Source organism: Mauremys mutica, chromosome 16 (genome assembly GCF_020497125.1).
Source record: "Mauremys mutica isolate MM-2020 ecotype Southern chromosome 16, ASM2049712v1, whole genome shotgun sequence".
Taxonomy (NCBI): Eukaryota; Metazoa; Chordata; order Testudines; family Geoemydidae; genus Mauremys; species Mauremys mutica.
Window position 1 is genome coordinate 20,390,705 of NC_059087.1, and position 23,424 is coordinate 20,414,128.

General features: G+C 44.4%; 1 protein-coding gene across 3 annotated transcripts in view; it reads left to right on the forward strand.

The window, feature by feature from the left end:
• The window catches only part of CABIN1 (calcineurin binding protein 1), a 223,059-nt gene that overhangs the window by 45,345 nt on the left and 154,290 nt on the right, over positions 1-23,424 (forward strand). For 2 of the 3 annotated variants that reach the window (XM_044990035.1, XM_044990036.1), the window contains exons 23-26: positions 122-383; positions 5,069-5,329; positions 6,137-6,288; positions 6,938-7,116. In XM_044990035.1, the coding sequence (XP_044845970.1) occupies positions 122-383; positions 5,069-5,329; positions 6,137-6,288; positions 6,938-7,116 (854 nt within the window). The remainder of the gene's footprint in view (positions 1-121; positions 384-5,068; positions 5,330-6,136; positions 6,289-6,937; positions 7,117-23,424) is intronic. The other variant, XM_044990037.1, reaches the window with a different exon arrangement.

Genomic DNA, 23,424 nt, shown 5'->3' on the forward strand with positions numbered 1-23,424 from the left:
GAGACGCCTGTGATGTAAGAAGGAAACATCTGGAGAACTAGTAAAAGGAATCATCACACTCATGATTCAAAATGCTTTGCGGCGAGTAGTTTATTTGCTGTGTTTGTTCTTTCTTGCATAGGTTTGATTCTTGGGCTGGCATGGCGCTGGCTAGAGCAAGTCGAATTCAGGACAAGTTGAACTCCAATGAGCTGAAGAGTGATGGCCCCATTTGGAAGCACTCTACTCCTGTCCTCAACTGCTTTAAACGAGCCCTGGAGATTGACAGCTCCAATCTCTCTCTCTGGATAGAATATGGCACCATTTCCTATGCCCTACACTCTTTTGCATCCCGACAGCTTAAGCAGTGGAAGTTAGAACTTCCCCCTGAAGTTGTGCAGCAGGTGGGGGTCTAAGTTAGAGCTGTGTGAACTTTGAAATGCTCATTTAAACCTTACAATCTTTCTGATTAAAGCATTCAGTACTATTGGTGTGGAATTGCTACACTGAATGATGACTTAGCAGCATTGCTAGTCACAGCATCCACCCAGCCCAGTGAAAATAAACATGTAAATTGCCAGCATGAGCACTTTTTGAAATTTTGTTAGTTTTTTCTGAAAATTAGTCTGTCTGAGATTTGGGCCTACTTAAACTCTTCCTCCAAAGATCGCTCAAAAATGGCAGAACCAGCAGGAAAAAAAAACAAATACTTACGAATTTGTAATGAACTGCAAATATCTACAGTACATTTACTTTCCTTGTTAGTAAACTTCATACAAATTACTTCAGAATAAGATGAAATATTTTTTTTTAAATAGTCAAAAGACCAGAAAATTGGGCAGCTCACATTTGTGTCCACACAACATCATTTCTCTTGTGTCATAATGAAGGTTCTCTTTTTGTTACATTTGAGTTATTTACTTAACCTTACGATCAAAATTGTTAAATGACAAACATCTCAATAGCATTTTCAAGGAAGTAATTTACATGATAATTGACCCCTGACCAACAGCCCTGCATAAATTATCTTGATTGTGAAATTTTCTGCTGATCCAAGTGGGAAAAGCAACTTTAATCTTTATAAACTTGGGTCACTAGATATAGACAATGTTGTATTCCCCTCTTTCTGATTGTTATGTTTCTCTTCCATCCTTACGCTCAAGTATCAGATTACAATGAAGGAATGGATTTTTTTTTTCTTTTCTTTCTAAAAAGAAGGTGAATTGTCTCTGGTCTGTGAGCTGTTAAATACTCATGAAAATCTGAAGTTCCCCAGTATATGAATGGAAGAGAAGGTGCAATGAGAACTGCTTTCTCCTCCTGCCTTCTCGAAGGCTCTCTTCCCTCCTACAAAGGTTCTGTGAAAATGTGCTCTGAATCCTAGAAAGTTATCCCTGTTCCTCAGCCTGAAGTTAAACCATAATTACTTTTTCAGCAAAGGTAACTAAAGAATGTGCCAGAGAAAATGTGGAAAAGGAAACTCAAAGAAACAATACTGGCGTGAACCACTGTGGGGAATTAAAATGAACTTTCTTATATGAGCTGAATGGAAAACAGGTCTTAAAATATCCAGTTGCAGAAAAGTACACCTCTACTTCGATATAACGTTACCCGATATAACACGAATTTGGATATAACGTGGTAAAGCAGTGCTCAGGGGTGGGGCCTGTGCACTCCGGTGGATCAAAGCAAGTTCAATATAACGCGGTTTCACCTATAACACGCTAAGATTTTTTGGCTCCTGAGGACAGCGTTATATCAAGGTAGAGGTGGAGATAAATCACAATCTCTGGAAACAGAGAGATACTTTCTTTTAGATAACTTTAAGCATCAGGAATCATGTAGGGATATATGGCTTTCTAACTGAAAGTTAGATGCCTTCTCAGTTAATAAGATGAGCACCTTGAAGTGGTTCAGTATAAAGAATACTTGTCTCTTGAGCACCGTATGTCACTGGGGAGATTTGGAAATCATAGAATCACTTGCTGTGTTCAGACTCTCATGTTTGGAAGCCTACAATAAGAGGCATACAACCCAAGCTAATCAGAGTTTGTTTTGAATCTCTCCTACATGCTTTTCCATGTAGTTTGTTCAGAGGCATATCTTTTTCTAAATCTTAGTGGTTTTACATGTGGAATGAGGTATGAATTAATCAACTTAAGAAATGAGGCACTGTCTTAAAGACCATTGTTTCAGCCAGTATCCCAGCAGATAAAGACAAAATGGCCATTACTTGAGTTTTTGAAGAGATCCATTAAAGTAATGCTGGGAAATGGAAGGTGTTTGCATCCTGAAAGCAGGAAAGAGTTAGGACTGCCTGATAAAAGATTTTGACTTAGCTGCACTGAAAGTTAATTGGTTATTTTCTAATCTTTTATACTGTCAAAATTTTAAAAATACCTTTTTGTGATCACACAGTGCTAGATGTGTGAAAATAAAATTATCAGTTAACTCAAGGTAGTGAATCATTTTCTTCAACACTTCTTGAGCTAGGCACAAAAGGAGCTGAAAATTCTGTTTGGAAAACATGAGTCTTGGGAGGACCCCATGTTCAGAGAACACGCATCTCAAGAGGCTTAGTCATTCTTGTTTTTTGAGACTCTCATCCTGAGTTAGGTGAACTGCAAAAAACAAACAAAAAAAACTTGAGTTGAATTTCTGTGTTGAATGCCCCCATTAAGGAAGCTCTGAGGGATGTTCAACACAGAGGGATGTCCAGCCCTCTTGGTAGATCTTGGTTCATGGAAGCTATCCCAGATGTCTCAATGCAGTCCATGGTATTTGTGATGTCACAGAATGATGCATTTTGGCATGTCTTCAGTGAATCAAGAGGAGTAATAGGGTTCCACTAAGGTGGGGAAAGAATATCTAAAAGTTTAATTATAATGTTTGTACGTTGGATGCCTCCCACAACTTGGTTAGTGAGGAGTTTAGCAGATAAATCCGGGCTTAAATTTTTGCTTTGCAATTTGCCTTTATATATAAAAAGCGTTTTCTAGCGCAAACTTGCCCCAAGGGTTTGAATTCAGATTTTTGTCTTGCAATAAAACAATCAGAAGTCAACAAGGGTGTTCCCATGAAGCAAAACAAACGTTATATGAGCTGTTGATAATTTGGATTATAAACAAAGTGGTGGCTGTCAGCAGCCATATTCCATAGCAGCAGATGATCTACTGAAATAGCATCTCTAAACAAACATGTTTGTGCGAAATGCTCTGAGTTGATTTGAATTCATGAAGGATAACTACAGTGAATCTCTGTGCCTCCCAGGAAAACAAAATAAACATATGGTCAAATTTACTCATCCAGGTTCTTGCTGCTTTTTAGTGGATGCTATGAAAAGTATCTCAGCATATTCAGGATCTCAACTTCTCAATTCCTGTTTATTCAGGAAATATTAAAACTAATGGTGAAAAGTCAGACACCTAACCCAGGTAATTACACCAAATCGGTCTTTCGGATCCTGTTTTTAGATTTCTTGCTTCTTCTAATGATAATTTGGGAAAGTGATCACTGTGGAAAGGGAAAGGCTCTTTCCCAGCAAAATTGTGCCTGATTGGCATTAATTCTCTGATAGAACAGTGCCAGAATTAGTTATTTATTTATTTGCAATTTGGTAGTTAGAAAGATTCATATTTTTATTTGTCCACATACAAATTTTGTTGTAGTAATTGAGAGATAAGAACTATGGGACATCATGATGCTGATATTAGAGTAATTTTACTAGCACCTCTACTGTCCCTTTTTTGGGTGTTAGCATCCCAAATGTTAATGGGAGGAGATTAAATTACATTTTCACCCTTCTTAGTTTTGAGTGTTCCTAAGTATGAATATTGACCACCCTCCAATTCTGTATTTATATATGTAGTACCACCATAGAAGTGTGCAGGACTTTACACACGTAAGAAACAAAGGCTCTTGACTATGTTACTGCTCTTAGTTACATGGTAACCATACAAGGTTTACTGTGGACTGCCATGTAACAGTGTGTTTATTACATCTCTAAAGATTACTTGGTAATTATGCCTAAGAACTCCAAAATTAATTACCTTGAAGCTTCAAGTTATTACAGTCCCACGTCATTCACAATAAAGACATACTCATTACTGTCTTGTAAACCTATACTTATTAAGGAATTGAGTGGACAATAGTTACCATTTGTAACAGAGTTATAATGTGGCTACAGACCATTCAATTTAAGTTTCCATGCACCAAACCAGAATATTTATTTAAAATGGCTTCACTCTTCTTTCTAAAATGAATGTGTTATAAAGGTATAAACCTTTGAAAAGGCTAAGCTTTTGGTGTAACAAAAGGTGAGTTAGAACAGCGTGATTCTCTGTTTCAGGGATATATCTGTTTAAAAACAAACACAAAACCAGTGTTGTATTCCAAACCATAATCAAGGAGATTCTCCTTAAATGAATTATGTAAAAGGGGGTAGATGGGTTTCAAGAATATTTTCTGTTCAAGAAGTTTGTAATTAATATTTAACATTATATTGAAACTCGGTAAAATAAAACAGTACTTTCCCAGACAGTATTTAAGATGCTGTCGTATTTTTAAATATTTTTTAATTCAGCCTGGGGAAGGCTAACCTTAATTTATGCTGTTTTGTTTTGTTTAGTAAAAATCAATACTGCTGCCTTGCAGATTCTTACCAACTATTATAAAATGTATTTTCTTGTGAATTTTGATGGCCTGTGTTCTAGCAGACTGTTATTCTTTTTTTAAAATAAAATGTGTTGAGAGAATTGCTTACAATGATGGAAAAGAAACAGAATCACTGTCTGTTAATTTCTCCACAAGTGTTTTACGTTTATACATTTTTTTTCTTACCGCTTTATTTCAGTCATTAATGTAAGAAGGCATTTAATTGAATGAAACACAGATTCATATGCATCACATTTTGAGTTTTCAGAAGCCATTTGGGTAGTTGGATACATTTTGTATGCTCTGCCATTAAATCCAAAGGATTTTTAAATAACCTATTGCTTTTGTGAACTTTCATATGCAGTAGAATAAATTTCAACATTGTTCATCCCAGCTAAGGGTGAACTCGTGTTTTCAGCATCTTGTCCCATTGCAGATGGAAGAGCGTCGAGACAGCATGTTGGAGACAGCCAAACTCTGCTTTACTTCGGCATCTCGCTGTGAGGGAGATGGAGATGAAGAGGAGTGGCTTATTCACTACATGCTGGGAAAGATTGCAGAGAAGCAAAAGCAGTCTCCTGTTATCTATCTGTTTCATTACAAACAGGCAGGTCACTACCTCCATGAGGAAGCTGCCAGGTATCCAAAGAAGATTCACTACCATAACCCACCAGAACTGGCCATGGAGGCATTAGAGGTAAAATGGGAAAACACGCACAAAAGCTTGGTGCCAGGTCTACTAGTTAAACTGAATCAGAATTTAACTGCTGTTACTATGTTTTTAAGTGTGCTGAAAATGTTGACACACATGATAGCTTAACCAGTAGACACCATTTTCTGTTTTTTAAAACGTAGAAGGTTTATATTTTGTTTTCTCCAGTTAGTTGAAATAACAATAATCATTATTAGCATAGTGGCAATAGATATGCATTGTACTTTACAAATGGAAATATATTCAAGACAAAAACCAGGAATCAAATGGAATTCCTAAATGCTTGCATTATAAAGCCAGTTTATAGGTATGATACTGATATCAGATAATGCTACTATTTATCACTTATTTAATAAGAGTCAAATTAGCTTTACCCACATAAAATTCATAAGTCCAAATTTGAGGTTGAAGTGTAGGTGGTTGGGGTGAAATCCATCCCCTCGCCCAAAGACAAGGCATGAGCCCATGGGCTGATGTCATAGTCACAGACCCTCTGCATCCATGGTGCAGCTTGTTAAGGACATTGGCTGTAGTATGTATCCAGTGACCACCTCCAGTGTCTGTCCTCATTGCTTCATTCCACTGCCTGGAGGGAGCACCTTTTTGTTTTGAGAACTTGTGCCATTTACTTGACTTGGATAGACAGGAAATGTTCTGATGAGGTACATGTGACAGCAAATAACTTGCTCTGCAAATCTCAGAAATTTTTGCAGAGCAGGGCCTACTTCCGGGAACTAGTTTCAGAATTCTGAGCTCTCTACTGATTTAATGGATTGTGTTTTGTTTTCCTAGGTTTACTTCCGGCTTCATGCCTCTATTCTGAAACTTCTGGGAAAGCCAGACTCGGGGGTGGATGCAGAGATATTAGTTACTTTCATGAAGGAGGCTTCTGAGGGACCATTTGCCAGGGGTGAAGAGAAGAACACTCCAAAAGTTACAGAAAAGTGAGTGCTAACTTCCAGAAAATACTCTCAAAACATGCTTTTTCCATACCAAGTAGGCTTTTAGTGTAAAGATTATTATTTGTGCAGACACCTACATAGATTCAAAACAGGTGTGCCACAAACTATTACGGTAAGAATGAATGTGCCATAAACCAACAGAAGCCACAAAATATTAAGACTTTAACTCACTCTTATGGCATCTAGTGTTCCACATCATAGAACTTACGTTATTGATTTTTCTGAGATCTCTGCAATATATAGGCACAACGTAGGGAGAAAGGTTAACAAGAGAAGGGGACAACCTCATCTTTGGATCCACTGGTGAAACCATTATTTTTGATTAATTAGCAGATGCTTTACTTAAAAGTCCAGCTTAATTTATTGACATGAGCCCTCTAGCTTTGATTTGTTAGTGGCTATAAAATAAAGATGTCTTGACACAAACTATTGATGGGGATCCAGTTTGCCCTTTTTCATTTCTTTCCTGTGTCTTATGGTGAAAATCCATCTTGTTGATGTTGCTAATAGATTTGATTATATACACAAGATAATGATGCAAGAGGAGTAGTCTGTTTCCATTTAATTTATATAGACACTGACTATGCTAATACTCTTCCTTTTCATTGTTATCTTCTTCCCATCTACTCAGAGAAAAGACCTGCATGATTGATGAAGACTCTCACTCTTCTGCTGGAACAGTACCAGGCCCTGGGACTTCCCTCCCCTCTTCCTCTGGTCCAGGTCTGACATCCCCACCTTACACAGCCACTCCAGTTGACCACGATTACGTCAAATGTAAAAAACCCCGTCAGCAGGCAACGCCGGACGGTACAGTCCCTGTTCTCAATACTGCCAGCACAGAGAGGTGCTCTAATCATGGGGGGCTTGACCTGGGAAGATCAATCTGCTCATTTCAAGGAGGGTGATGGGTCTGTGGTAACACGGGCAATATTGCTGCTCATTAACTCCATAAATTCACAGTGGTCAGAGCTTTAAATAAAACATTCAAGGTCGTCACCTGCCACCCAAACTAAATGGGAATGGGGGTGGGATGTAGTATGTGGCTATTAAATGGTCCTTCAGTAATGTGGCATATCTCTAGAGCCAATCATGTGCTTGTTGAGCTTATGCGGAAAGACTTGGGTTTAATTGATACCTGAGTTTGTACCATTTCAGTGCTTCCTTGACTAGATGAGAATCTGAGCAAGTCAGTTAACTTTTTGTGATGTTCCATCCAAAAAATCCCACCAGAGTTGATCCCATTTGGAATGAGGCAGGTGGCGACTGTCTGAATATATTGCTTATCAACACAAGGTGATTTGCATGGTGCTCTAATAGACTTTGTCTTTTAATTTTTTCTTTATTATTTACAATAACTGGCTAGCAGCACGTTTCAGTGGATCATAAAATAACAGCTGATTAGTTTGGAAAGAAAAGTAGTGGGGCAGTGTAGTGTAGTGGTGTCATTGCAATACAAATTAATAGAAATCTTCTATTTAGGAAACCTGACACTGTCTTTTGGCAGGCAGTTACATCACCACTCTGGTGACCAACTTAGCTATCTGTACCTCTGGATCTGTGGCTATCAACATTCATGAATAAAGTGCATATTCTGCAGAGCACTTCTGCAGGGGAATGTTGATGGATCACAGCATCCTCCTTGAGGAACTGCTGTTCCTGGTCTGAACTTATTTCTGTAGGGTGGGCTGCTTCCGTGCCTGTCAACATTTCAAAAATAACTAAACCATAAAAATATGACCCAATTTCGAAACCAGTAGCTAAATGTCCAGTACCTAACAAGATGTATTTGTTCCTTTTTCTTCCCTACTAATAAATAAGTCCTGGATTAAAACCAGCATTTCCTTCACTAACCTGAATATTTAAAAGTTTAGTTTATCCAAACCTTCATTTCAGTATGCAGTAATTCATTCACTGTTTTAAAAGAGAGAGAGAGAGAGTGTGTGTGTGTGTGTGTAATGAGTGTACGCACATTAGTGTGAATGAGTTGTATATAGGTAGGCACTTGTACTGCTTTAGGTGCTCCATGTCCTTTCTCTACCAGTCTTACATTTGTGTGTGTTTGTGTAAAATATAAATGAGAGAGAGAATAGAGATAAAGATACAAGGCCTGATCCAAAGTCCATTAAAGTCAATGGGAATCTTTGCATGGACTTCACTGGGCTTTGGATCAGATCAGGCTCATACAGCATGTGTCTGGAAAGCAAGAAGTTCTTCAAGTGCTTGCTCATATTGATTCCAATTAGGTGTGTGCGCACCGCGTGCACAATCATCAGAAGATTTTTACCCTAGCAACACGCGGTGGATCGGCTGAGGCACCCCCTGGAGTGGCGCCTTTATGGCGCCACTGATATATGCCCCAGCTGACCCAGTGCCCCCTCAGTTCCTTCTTGCCACCCGTGAGGGTCGCTGGAACTGCGGAGCACAGCTTAACTGATCTCCACTCTCCCTAGCATTTGCTTTAGTACCTGTTAATAGGTTCTGATTAGTTGTTAATAGTTGTGAATTACTTAGTACAGTTAGAGTTAGTTTAATTAGTAGGGAGGAACAGGGTCTTCTCCCCTCTCCCCTATTCTGGTACCTATGCCTGGGTCTCCGGGATTCAAACCCTGCTCGGCTTGCCAGAGGCCGATGCCAACGGGAGACCCCCACAACTCTTGCCTAAGGTGTCTGGGCCACATTTGCAAAGCCTTCAAGCCGAGGACCAGGAAGGAGCGGAACTTTAGACTGAAGCAGCTCCTTATGGAGATGGCACTTAGCACGGTCCCTCTGTGCACCAAGACTCGGCACCGTCGTCCTCGGTGCAGAGTGCCCCTGCGGCACCGACTGGTCCGGCACTGCATTTGGACTCTACCAAAGACATGTAGTGCCAGATTTCCCTGGCACCTCCACCACGGCGCAGGTCTCTATCTCCAAGCCAGAAGAAGAAGCAGCCCAAGCAGGTGCCGGCCACTTCTGGTTTGTTGGTGCGACAGCTTCCCGCATCGCAGTTGGAGCCACGTCCATTGCCGGAGCGCATAGGACAAACATCGGCTCCTGCTCTGTCGACTCTGGTGCCGCAAGGGCCGTCGACTCTGGTGCATGTAAGCTCCCTGGGGCACACCGTGGTCGAGCTGAGACTATCCTCCACTCCAGAGACCTTTTCAATAGCACAGGACTTGATTGCGCTCACAGAGCCGACTCCTCGGCAGCTGGCAGCACCTCCGTCACGGACAGTGCTGTTGAGGGGAAAGCCGTCCCTCATGCGATCACCGTTGCCGAGTGAAGAAGGACGACACCGGTCCCGGTCCCGATCTTCTTCCCGGCACTCATCACGGCGTTGCTCGCAGTCCTGGCACCGTTCTCATTCTCGGCGCCAGTTGTACTTGCGACGCCGCTCCAGCTCGCAGAGATCCGAATCGCGCTACAGCCGGTACTGATCGGACTCCCGGCACCACTCCTGGTACTGGTCAGAGCGGCACTCAACCCGGAGCCGATCCCGATGCTGATCTCACCAGGTTGCCATCAAGCTCCAGATCAGGCTCCTGGTACCGATACGACCACAGACACCAGTCGACGTCTCGGTACCATTCTGCCTCACGGCACTGGTCTTCAGCTCCACAGCACCGTACAGCACTGGGCATGGGGCACCGGCGTGTACAGCATCACCTTGGCCATCTCGCTCTGCCTCTGCGTCGTTGCACTCTCAAGGTGGTTACCACGCCCAGGACCGGGGCGAGGGAGGTACAGGCCAGTGGCTAGAAGAAGGCCAGGACCCAGTCCACGAACCCCCACAGTGGTCCTTTTGGACCCCCTGGGCTTACCATCAGGCCCAGAGGGCTCCTTCGAGGGTTTCCCGTTCCGCCCCTTCGGAGCCCTGAGTATCTGAGGCCGCTGTGTCTCGGCCCCCCCCCCGGGAGGCTCTGAGGCGACTGCTCCAGCGCCAGTGCAGGCCCACACTCCTAGCGTGATGGACCTTGACCAACAAGATCCTCCACAAGAGGACCTCGTGCAGGATCCCTTAGTCCCAGGGGTATCTTCCTTGTCCTCACCCGATGAGACAGTGGCGGAGACTATGGTTTCGGGCTCTCCTCCTATGGACCTCCGCGCCCACCAGGAACTGCTCTGCAGAGTGGCATGCAGTTTGAACCTCCAGGTAGAGGAGGTGGTGGAGTTAGAGGACCTTGTGGTGGACATTCTGTCTGCAGAGGCACCGTCCAGAGTTGCCCTCCTCGTCATACGAACCATACAGGCCAATGGCAAGACAATCTGGCAATCGCCAGCCTCTATTCCTCCTATGGCCAAGGGGGTGGAAAGGAAGTACTTTGTCCCTTCAAAGGACTACGAGTACCTCTATACGCACCCCCAACCGTGCTCCCTTGTCGGGGCACGGTCAGCAGGCCTCGGTGTCTAAATCAAAGGACGCTAGATGCCTAGACTTGTTTGGGCGCAAGGTGTACTTGGCCGGAGGCTTGCAGCTCAGGGTGGCCAAACCAGCAGGCACTCTTGAGCCGATATGACTATAATTTATGGCACTCTATGAAGAAATTCAAGGGGTTGGTTCTACAGGAATCCAGAGAGGAATTTGGGGCTATAGTAGAGGAGGACAAGAAGGTGGCCAGAACCTCCTTACAAGCCTCTCTGGATGTGGCAGACTCGATGGACCCTGGCCTCGGGCATAGCTATGCGCCACATCTTGTGGCTGCAGGTCTCTGGCTTACCACCAGAGTTACAGCAGACCTTCCAGGACCTGCCCTTTTATGGCCAGGGCCTATTCTCTGAGAAGACAGACTCAAGGTTGCAGAGTCTGAAGGACTCGAACTTTTATGCGCTCTCTGGGAATGCATACCTCAGTAACGCAGAGAAGGCCCTTCAGACCACAGCCTCAGAGGTCATACCCTCCCCCTCGGCCGAGACAGGACTTCTTTAGAAGATGCGGCCGAGATGGTAAAAGGAAACAAATGGGACACCAAGCCAGCCAATGCCAGGGTCCTCCCAAGCCATCGGCAGGGCCTAAGCAGAACTTTTGAAGGTGCGCCTGAGGACGGAGCACCAGTCTCCATTCAGGATCCCTCCCCGCCTATCCAAAATCGTCTCTCCCATTTCCTCCATTACGTGGTCCTACATAACATCAGACCGTTGGGTCCTACTCACAGTGGAAAGAGGATACTCCAGTTTGTTTCCCCCACCCCCCCGGTCCCTCTTCAGGGACCCTTCTCACGAGCACCTCCTTCTACAGGAGGTCCAATCACTCCTGGCTTTGGGAGCGATAGAGGAGTTTCTGGGAGAGTCAAGGGGCAAGGGCTTTTATTCTGCTACTTCCTAATCCCCAAGGCCAAGGGCGGGCTTTGGCACATCCTGGATCTATGCGGACTCAACAAATTTATGGTAAAGTTGAAGTTCCGCATGGTCTCACTAGGGACCATTATTCCTTCCCTAGATCCTGGAGACTGGTACGCCGTCCTTGACATGAAGGACACGTACTTCCACATTGCAATCTACCCAGCGCACAGATGCTTCCTTCGCTTTTTGGTCCATCAACAGCACTTTCAATTCACCGTCCTTCCTTTCGGCCTATCCATGGCCCCCAGGGTGTTTACCAAATGCATGGCTGTGGTGGCTGCCTCACTTCATCAACAACGGGTCCAACTGTTCCCATATCTCAACGACTGGCGTATTCGAAGTCGCTCCAGGGATCAGGTGCAGTCTCATGTTCAGCTCACCATGAACATGTTCAATCGGCTGGGCCTCCGGCTTAATGTCGCGAAATCCACTCTGGTACCAACCCAGAGGATAGAATTCATAGGAGCAGTATTAGACTCAGGCCTAGCCCAGGCAATTCTGCTGGAAGCACTCTTCCAATCCCTGGTGAACATCGTCCACAGCCTTCCCAACCTCGACATGCCTATGCCTCCTGGGGCATATGGCCTCTTGCACGTTTGTGACCAGGCACGCTGTGCTGTGACTACGTCTACTCCACGCCTGGCTATCAACAGTATACCGCCCAGGTTGGGACAGCTTGAGCACGGTGGTTACCATCCTGCCAGGGGTATTAGCCTCTCAAGGCTGGTGGCTGAACCCAAATCAGTGTGCGAAGGTGTGCCATTTCATGCCCCACAGCCCTCAGTGTCCCTAGTCATGGATGCGTCATCCCTGGGATGGGAAGCCCACCTCGGGAACCTCCGTACACAGGGACTATGGTTGGCAGGAAAGTTATCCTTGCACATCAACATACGGGAACTCAGAGCAGTGCGCCTGGCATGTCAAGCATTCCGAGAGCTCATTCAAGGCCAAATGTGTTGCAGTCCTCACAGACAACACTACGGCCATGTTTTACATCAACAAACAAGGAGGAGCCTGGTCGTCCCCCCTCTGTCAGGAGGCCACTCGTCTTGGGAATTCTGCATAGCCCATCCATCTGGTGGCATTGTTTCTCTTAGGGGTCCAGAACACCTTAGCAGACCACCTCAGCATATCATTCCAGGCTCACGAGTGGTCGGTTCGCCCGGATGTCATCCACTCTGTCGTCCTGAAGTGGAGCTGTCCCTTGATAGACCTATTTGCCTCTCACGAGAATCGGAAATGCCAGGTGTTCTGCTCTCTCCAAGGGTGCTCTCCAGGTTCCCTGTCGGACGCCTTCCTAATTTAGTGGAAGGATCACCTGCTGTGCCTTTCCTCCATTCTCGCTAGTCCACAGGGTCCTAATCAAGCTGCGCAGGGACAGAGCCCGTCTGATTCTGGTTGCCCCGGCGTGACCCAGACAGCCCTGGTATACCACTCTCCTAGAGCTGTCGGTGGACACCCCAATTCCACTCCCGCTGTGGCCAGACCTGATCACTCAGGATCATGGTCGACTCTGTCATACTGACCTGCAATCTCTCCACCTAACAGCGTGGATGCTGCATGGCTAAATCAGTCTGAGCTGTGCTGTTCTCACTCGGTCCAGCAGATCCTTTTGGGTAGCAGGAAGCCCTTTACCAGGTCCACATACTTAACCAGGTGGAAGCAGTTTTCCTGCTGGTGCGCCCGGAATCATATGACCCTCCCTACAGGCATCAGTACCTATCATCTTGGACTACCTCTTGTCCTTAAAGCAGCAGCGCTTGGCAATATCTTCCATTAGGGTGCACCTGGCAGCTATTTCGGCTTTCCATCTGGGCAAAAATGGGCGCTAGGTCTTCTCCAGCAGATTTCTCAAGGGGTTGGAGTGCCTGTTCCCATGAATTTGACAACCGGTCCCTACGTGGGATCTTAACCTGCTCCTATCCAGACTCCTGGGTGGCCTGTTCGAGCCGATGGCCACCTGCTCACTCCTGTACCTTTCCTGGAAGACCAGCCTTCCTCGTAGCTATCACCTCAGCGAGGCGTGTGTCTGAGCTCAGGGCACTCACATCGGGACTACTTTATACGGTGTTCCACAAGGACAAGGTACAGCTGCGACCCCACCCGGCCTTCCTCCCTAAGGTGGTGTCTGCCTTCCATGTCAACCAGGACATATTCCTCCCTGTCTTCTACTCGAGGCCACACGCCTCTTGACGAAAGCAACAGCTGCGCTCCCTAGATGTTTGCAGGGCCCTGGCCTTCTACATCGAGTGAACGAAACCCTTCAGGAAAACGTCACAGCTGTTTGTTGCTGTGGCAGACCGGATGAAGGGCCTTCCGGTCTCCTCCCAGCGCATCTCGTCCTGGATCACATCTGTGCGTGCTATGACTTGGCTGGTGTCCCATGTACACACCTTACCACCCACTCCACGCGGGCTCCGGCTTCATCCTCTACTTTCCTGGTGCATGTGCCCATTCAGGCGATATGTAGGGCAGCGACTTAGTCATCGGTGCATACTTTCGCCGTCCACTGTGCGATAGTGCAGCAGTCCAGGGGTGATGCTGCATTCGGTTCAGCGGTCCTTCACTCTGCAACATCTCACTCCAACACCACCGCCTAGGTAAGCCTTGGGAGTCACCTAATTGGAATCGATATGAGCAAGCACTCGAAGAAGAAAAGACAGTTACTCACCTTTGTAACTGTGGTTTTTCGAGATGTGTTGCTCATATCCATTCCAAACCCGCCCTCCTTCCCCTCTGTCGGAGTAGCCGGCGAAAAGGAACTGAGGGGCCACTGGGTTGGCTGAGGCATATGACTGTCACCATGAAGGTGCCACTCCAGGGGGCGCCTCAGCTGACCCACCGAGTGTTGCTAGGATAAAAATCTTCCAATGATTGCGCACGCGGCATGCGCACACCTAATTGGAATGGATATGAGCAACACATCTCAAAGAACAGCAGTTACAAAGGTGAGTAACTCTTTTTCTTTATGTAGCTAGTATGCTTTGGAAATCATTGGGCAGTCACCTTTATTTGTTGGCAAGTACATTATTTACCTCTCTGTTATCAGCCACATTCATTAGCAGATAGTTTTTGCCCTGTTAGTCAAAGATTCTTCTCAAATAATTCTGCTGTTACTTGGATGTGGGGCCAGTCATGATCTGCCTTTTCCCCCCACTTGTGAAGACTGACATTGCAAACGAAAAATGTAAAAAAAATTTTTAAAAGTTTCCTAAAATAATATGCACTGTGTGATTTCAATTCTCTGTCAGACTACATATGCATAGGCCCTACAGCTTGCTGAAATGGTCTTTGGAGACAAATGAGTTGTTGCAGTGCATGTCATGAGTGGGGATGAGGTGGACGAGGCTTTTTTCCAGCAACTAACAGAAGTTGCTAGATCACAGGTCCTGGTTCTCATGGGTGACTTTAATCACCCCGATATCTGCTGGGAGAGCAATACAGCGGTGCACAGACAATCCAGGAAGTTTCTGGAAAGTGTAGGGGACAATTTCCTGGTGCAAGTGCTGGAGGAACCAACTAGGGGAAAAGCTCTTCTTGACCTGCTGCTCACAAACAGGGAAGAAATAGTAGAGGAAGCAATAGTGGATGGGAACCTGGGAGGCAGTGACCATGAGATGGTCGAGTTCAGGATCCTGATACAAGGAAGAAAGGAGAGCAGTAGAACAGAGACCCTGGACTTCAGAAAAGCAGACTTCGACTCCCTCAGGGAACTGATGGGCAAGGTCCCCTGGGAGAATAACATGACGGGGAAAGGAGTCGAGGAAAGCTGGCTGTATTTTAAAGAAACCTTATTGAGGTTGCAGGAACAAACAATCCCGATGTGTAGGAAGAAAAGTAAATATGGCAGGCGACCAGCTTGGCTCAACAGTGAAATCCTTGCTCGTCTTAAACACAAAGAAACAGCTTATAAGAAGTGGAAGATTGGACAAATAACCAGGGAGGAGTATAAAAATATTGCTCAGGCATGCAGGAGTGAAATTAGGAAGGCCAAATCACACTTGGAGTTGCAGCTAGCCGGAGATGTTAGGAGTAACAAGAAGGGTTTCTTCAGGTATGTTAGCAACAAGAAGAAAGTCAAGGAAAGTGTGGGCCCCTTGCTGAATGAGGGAGGGAACCTATGACAAAAGATGTGGAGAAAGCTAGTGTACTCAATGCTTTTTTTGCCTCTGTCTTCACAGACAAGGTCAGCTCCCAGACAGCTGCACTCTGCCGCATGGTATGGGGAGGAGGTGACCAGCTCTCTGTGGGGAAAGAATTAGTTCAGGACTATTTAGAAAAGCTGGACGAGCACAAGTCCATGGGGCCGGATGCGCTGCATCCGAGGGTGCTAAAGGAGTTGGCCGATGAGATTGCAGAGCCATTAGCCATTATCTTTGAAAAATCATGGCGATCGGGGGAGGTCCAGGATGACTGGAAAAAGGCTAATGTAGTGCCCATCTTTAAAAAAGGGAAGAAGGAAGATCCAGGGAACTACAGGCCAGTCAGTCTCACCTCAGTCCCTGGAAAAATCATGGAACAGGTCCTCAAGGAATCAATTCTGAACCACTTAAAGGAGGGGAAAGTGATCAGGAACAGTCAGCATGGATTCACCAAGGGCAAGTCATGCCTGACTAATCTAATTGCCTTCTATGATGAGATAACCGGCTCTGTGGATGAGGGGAAAGCAGTGGATGTGCTATTTCTGGACTTTAGCAAAGCTTTTGATACAGTTTCCCACAGTATTCTTGCCAGCAAGTTAAAGAAGTATGGGCTGGATGAATGGACGGTAAGGTGGATAGAAAACTGGCTAGACGGTTGGGCTCAACGGGTAGTGATCAATGGTTCCATGTCTAGTTGGCAGCCGGTATCAAGTGGAGTGCCCCAAGGGTCGGTGCTGGGGCCGGTTTTATTCAATATCTTCATTAACGATCTGGAGGATGGTGTGGACTGCACCCTTAGCAAGTTTGCAGATGACACTAAACTGGGAGGAGTGATTGATACGCTGGAGGGTAGGGATAGGATACAGAGGGACCTAGACAAATTAGAGGATTGGGCCAAAAGAAATATGATGAGGTTCAACAAGGACAAGTGCAGAGTTCTGCACTTAGGACGGAAGAATCCCATGCACTGCTACAGACTAAGGACCGAATGGCTGGGCAGCAGTTCTGCAGAAAAGGACCTAGGGGTTACGGTGGACGAAAAGCTGAATATGAGTCAACAGTGTGCCCTTGTTGCCAAGAAGGCTAATGGCATTTTGGGTTGTATAAGTAGGGGCATTTCCAGCAGATCGAGGGATGTGATCATTCCCCGCTACTCAGCACTGGTGAGGCCTCATTTGGAGTACTGTGTCCAGTTTTGGGCCCCACACTACAAGGAGGATGTGGATAAATTGGAGAGAGTCCAGCGGAGGGCAACAAAAATGATTAGGGGGCTAGAGCACATGACTTATGAGGAGAGGCTGAGGGAACTGGGATTGTTTAGTTTGCAGAAGAGAAGAATGAGGGGGGATTTGATAGCTGCTTTCAACTACGTGAAAGGGGGTTCCAAAGAGGATGGATTTAGACTGTTCTCAGTGGTAGAAGATGACAGAACAAGGAGTAATGGTCTCAAGTTGCAGAGGGGGAGGTTTAGGTTGGATATTAGGAAAAACTTTTTCACTAGTAGGGTGGTGAAGAACTGGAATGGGTTACCTAGGGAGGTGGTGGAATCTCCTTCCTTAGAGGTTTTTAAGGTCAGGCTTGACAAAGCCCTGGCTGGGATGATTTAGTTGGGTTTGGTCCTGCTTTGAGCAGGGGGTTGGACTAGAGGACCTCCTGAGGTCCCTTCCAGCCCTGAGATTCTATGATTCTATGATTCACTCACAAGAAAGCATTATGGGTGATGGCATACTAATTTCTTGATGGAGGAAGGTGGGCTACATAGCAAAACCAAAAGGTGCAAGCTAAGGAGCTGTTACATCCATCAGAGCTGAAGCAGCAATTCTAGGAGCTGCAAGCCTGGCATAGCACAGTTGCTGTCACAGCTATTGAAATTGTCAGTTTGTAGAAGAAGCCAAGTTAGGGTGCCCTCTAGGAAGGTAGAGTGTGACTATTATAAGTAGAATTGCAAAGCACTGCACCAATCATAATGCCTTAACTTGCTGGCAAAGCCAAACTACAGCAGCAGCACACTGTAGAGCTCCAGGAAATTAAAATATTTGCCTAGGGCTGCTGTTGCAGAGGGAGGAGTGCTAACAGGTTGAGAAGCTTAGAAGTTACTCACCTTTGTGTGTGTGTGTGTGTGTGTGTGTGTATTACTAATATTGCATTGCTTTGCATTAATTTGCATAATACTTTTGTTAAAATATGTACTTTTTAAAGTAAAGTGCTACTGACATCTTTAACGCTGTCTAATTGCTCCAGAAGTGTGGTGTCTGCATTTCCATTATACTGTTCCTAAAAATAGTCAATTGCTTTTTTGTTTATTTAAACTTACTACTTTTGGGAAACTTTTTGCTATTCTGACACCACTTGAAATAGCTCACACTGGTATTATTCATGAATGAAATAGTTTGGCCCAAATTCAGTTCAGGTATTTACCCTAATCGTCTTAGTATTTTTATATACTTATTACCATGGCACCTGACAAATTAAATGACAATAATATAAGTGACTATAACAGATCCCACACACAAACATCCCCTCTGCTTGCATTGCCACAAGCAAACTTTTAAATAACTCAGCAATGGTCCATAGTCAAACAAATACTTTACCAAGATATCTTGTACTGTACCCTGAGGTCAACAAACTTGCTGACTTCAAGAGAGAGTAAGTTCATCCACAGACAGGAGCCCTTCACTGAAAATCACTGGACTCCAGTCCTCACATGTGCACCTCTACACAACTAAGAAGTAAAGGGCAAGCATTTATTTTCAGGTGATGTAGCTGTAATGTCCATATAGTACTATGTAGTGTAGTTGTATCCATTTTTGTCCCAGTATATTGGAGAGAGAAGGTGGGTGAGGTAATATATTTTAGTGGACCAACTTCTGTTGGTGAGAGAGACAAGTTTGCACCTTATCTCTCTCATATTGTACCATAACTGTCCAGCATATTTCTATATCTGGGAAAAGATGGACATAAAATTCAGAAATGAGTGCTATAGTCTAGACCATTTTGAATCCCCATAGTGCTGGTTTAGAATATCATGCTTTAGACAAACTGGAAAATATAGAGCAATAAAAGCTTGTAGATTAGTACAATGCTTTATTATATAGTACACACATTTCTAGGTCGGTCTCCCTATGGTAGCTGCTGACCTGCATCTTTCCTTCAAGAGGCAAGAAATATAGCTGAGTTGCAGCTAATATTTGTTGGCAGTTGTGCATGCACAAAACAGGCAGCTTCTTCTCTCAGTGCTCTTTCTTACCCATTCACCAGGCAACATCCCCTTTTCCCCTTTGTTGTGTTAGCCCAGTCTTTCCTTTTCCCTCCCCTGCACATCACTGCTTTTGTAACCCAAGAGAGTAAAAATCTGAGTTTAACAGTGGATGAACCAAATGTAGACCTCCATTATTTACTTTTTTTAAAATAGCAATCTGGGATTCAATAGGACATTTGCCTCACCTAGGATATCACTATGATTAATTTATCCAGCTAGAGGGACAACTTTCTACTGAATGCACAGTCATTAAGCCTTGGATATGTTCAGCTCTTCACATAGAGACAGGGAGAAAATACAGACTTTCAACGGTTACAGTCTCAATGTGTTCAGCTAATCCCTGGTTAAAAATTGACGTTAATTCAGAAAGAGAAAAAATATAAGGTATCTAAATAAAAACAGTTATCCAAATAAGAAATCTAGTTCCCAGAAAGAGAACTGAAAAATTTGTCCTTTTGCTGTAGTATCTGTCTTTTGAATATATTGATGTTCAGCTATGTATATATCTACCAATGAAGTGTTGAGACAGTGCAGAAAACGCATGGAATGACCATTGCTACTGTAATGCTGAAACATTATATTGTTGTTGTCTTTATCCTTGTCATTTATTGCCTTCTGTTCAATTAGATGTGATCATCCTTTTTTTTTATGTTTTATCTTTGCTTGACTGCTTTTGCAACCAATATTGCCCGTGCTGCCGCTAACCTTTATACAATTCTGTTCCCTAGACATTTTCTTCCTGCTTTTACCTGTCACGGCTTGCTTCAGTAATTGGCAAAAACTGCATGTTAAGCTCACTGGGAAAGGCTACTTGCTTTGTGCTATGGGAGGAGTCCCACTTCATAGTCTGTTGGTCCTGTGATTCTGCAAATGTTATAGAGGTGTGCAGTTTCTGTGAGAGTGGGATTCTCAAGGTATTGATGAGTCAAAGGTGATCCATGAGGATATTGTGCATCAACTTGTCACTGGTGCCAAGAATTTAGTAAGATTCAAAGAGGGATCAGACATTTATAGTGATAACAAGAATATCCAGAGTTATAACAGTTAATACAAACAGAATTTTGGAAGGGATACAAAATCCTCATGCATCAGAGTTTAAACCAGTCTCTCACTATTAGAGATTAGAATGAAACCTTCATGGCGGGGAGATAATAGCACATTTGACTACTATTGTGATTTTGCACCTGCCTCTGAGGCATCTGGTACTGGATGCTCTTCGAGACAGGACATTGGACTAAATGGATCCAGGATGGGAATTACTATTCTGCTTTTTATTCTTTCTGTAATTTAATCTATTTACCGCCCCTATTTTAATGGGTTTGAATGAGAAAAAATCTGAAATTGATATTTAGTATAAAAATATATAAGAAGAATCTGACCAGATAAATGGAATGTTGATAAGCTTCTGTGCTCTGAGATTGTTGATGGTAGAAGTATAGCAGTTGTTAGAGTTGCTAGTTACTAACGTATTTAATGATTTGATGAAACTAGACCCAATCCAGGATTACATCTTTGACTCATTTTGTAAGGGAGGTCCCTTCCGTACACGGAGAGAGGCACTCTGCCTCAAGTGGTGAATCAGCTCCAATGCAAAACTCAACTTTTTATCTTTTTAAAAAAGTTAATTACATGAAAGTGCATTTTGATTCCAGATTTGTGTAGGACATTATGGCTGGGGTCTATTTCAAGAATCACAGTGGTATGAGGCCAAGTAATCCCAAATGTTTTGACTGCATACCAATGAAGATAGACGTGTGTAAGCCAGAGTTCTTCGAGTGATGGTCACTAAGTGAATTCAAGTCGAAGTGCATATGTGTTCCATACACCTGAGATAAGCTCAGGCCAGGCAAAAAAAACTGCCTTTCTCTCCTCCTGCTCTGAACCGAGAGGATAAGGCGTGATGCAGACCTACCACTTCTCCTGTTCCTTTCTACTGTATGTGGTCTGAGACAGAACTTCTCTAGTGTCCATAGCTTTAGCTAGTGTTCCTGTTCAAAAAATTAGATATTGTTAATCGTTTTAGTAGTTTTAGATAGTGTAGTTAGAGTAGTTCAGAGCTCTGGGGGCACCCCTGCCCCCGTATGGGGGTTCCAGTATGCCCAAGATCCCCAGGTGTGTAAGGCCTATCCCTGGTTCTTTCTGGTCACTGACTTCCACAAAGCTCATAATCCTTCTAAGTGCAGTATCTGCCCTTGCTTTCCTTGCTGAACCCATCAGTCTCATGAATTCAGGCTTTCAAGATTCCTGATGGACAATTTTGTGAGACTTCAGTCTTATTCTGGCCCATCACACTCCTGCATATCAGACAGAGGCATTGAGAAGCATCCCTTCGATCACGGTGGTCTCCGACTCTGGGGCTGCTCAGGGCAGAGTTAGACTCTTCCAAACAGAGACATGGGGAGGGTAAAAGCAAACACTCTCGCAAGAAACATGAGATATCTCCTGCCAAGTCCTCACCTAAAAAGAGGACCTCCTTGCTGACAACTTCTATACCTTGATACGGATGTGTCTGGTACTCCTAAGGAGCATGGTACTGGTTCCTTGACATGGAGAATCAAGAGTCCCCCAAAACAGTTGATAGCCAAAGGGACAGGACTACCTCTAGTAGTGACAATGGAAAGAGGAACATAGACACATCCTACACTGATGATACCAGCATGAAGAGATGAGAAATAATTGTTACTGAAAACCGCTGTCCTTCTGAAACCAGCACTGCTAAGGGACAGAAACTGGGTCCACTCTCCATCAACAGACTAGATATTCTATCCCAGAGGCCCTTACCATCTTTGCAGATCTGGAATTGCTGATACTGTCAGATCCATCACTTCACCACTCTTCTGTACTATCAGCCAGCCGATACATAATGAGACCGCTGGTACTGATGGCGCTGCCCATCAACATAGAGGCCTTATTTTCCTTCACTTAGTCTGGAATTAGTGGGAGAGTTTCACCAGCTTTAATGAGGCAGGAAGTCAGCCCTACCAGAGGATCCAAGATATCATGAGTGCCTTCATATTCTCATAGGAAGGACAGCCCAACTCAGGATGGTACCCTCCTTTCTGGAATCCACCTCATTACCTCTGATCCCTTGTACTAGCCTTATTGGTGTCCCTGAGATCCATCTTTGTTACTCCCAAATATGCGAGGTTTCAATGAGATGCAAGGCAGGATTCCCACCTGGGAAAGAACCTCAACTTGATCAGGGGCACTCTGCAGAAGAGGAGTAACCCATATAGCTGGAACCATTTGCCTTTGTGGGATGATTATCATTGTCCGCATCAGATGAGGTGATCACACCATCACCACCTGACTATAGGCAGTTCCAAGACCACCTTGGGAGAATTGCAGACACGCTGCAGATACCCCTGGATAAAATGCAGGACATCACTCATGAGCTATTAGATATTCTCCAAAGACCTGGTCCCAGGAAGGAGGCACTACCTATTAATGAGGCCATTTTAGAACCAACCAGAATGGTCTGGAATACTCCAGCTACTTGTGCTCTCACTCTGAAGAGAAGAAACATTCTGCACCATTGAAGGGTATGGAATACTTACTTACTTTCATACTCCAAACTCTGTAGTGTTGCAGGCTGTCACCAAAAGCGACAAGCAACATCAACCCAAATTTACCCTCACAGGCAAGGAGGCGAAATGTCTAGACCTCTTTTGAAGAAAGAACTTCACTTTGAGTGTACAGTTCTATTTCATGAAATAGAACCAAGGTTTAAAGTTGAAATATGGTTGTATTAATTAATTAGCCTCCTAGTCAATGGCAGCATCTATAATTATGAGAAGGGATTCATGGCTCCAGTCCTCCAGATTTACCAAAGAAGTCCAATCCATTGTGGAGGATCTGCCTCTTGAGAGAAATAACTCATTCAGCACCCATGAGCAATTTTTCACTTTCTGGGTATCTACATCCTGCAGCCACAGAGGAGGTATCCTAAACCTCAGTCTTACAGGCAGCATCCAGCCCCATAACCATTCTACCGTCAAAGGACTTATGAGTTCTTAGCAAACACCAAGATTACAACACAGTAAGCAGAACGTTTCCTCTTCATTCTTCCAGCCTTAGCCTCCCACCAAGAAATCCTTTTGATGGGCTTTCAGAAGCCAAGAGTCAGGCCCCTAACACATACACAGATGACCTATTTTGGAGGTCATCTAGTTCACTTTTTCTCAGCATGGCACCATATAATGTCAAACAGATGGGTTCTAGAGGTTATCACTACCGGTGATATGACAGAATTCCTGTCTGTTCTCCCTCCAGAACCCCCTTCCATATCCCCCTTCAGTGACCCCTCATAAGAAGATGCTCAGAAAGGAAATAGACTCCTGCTCCATCTGTGAGCCATAGAACTGGTACCGCTTCAGCCCAAGGGAAAATATTCTA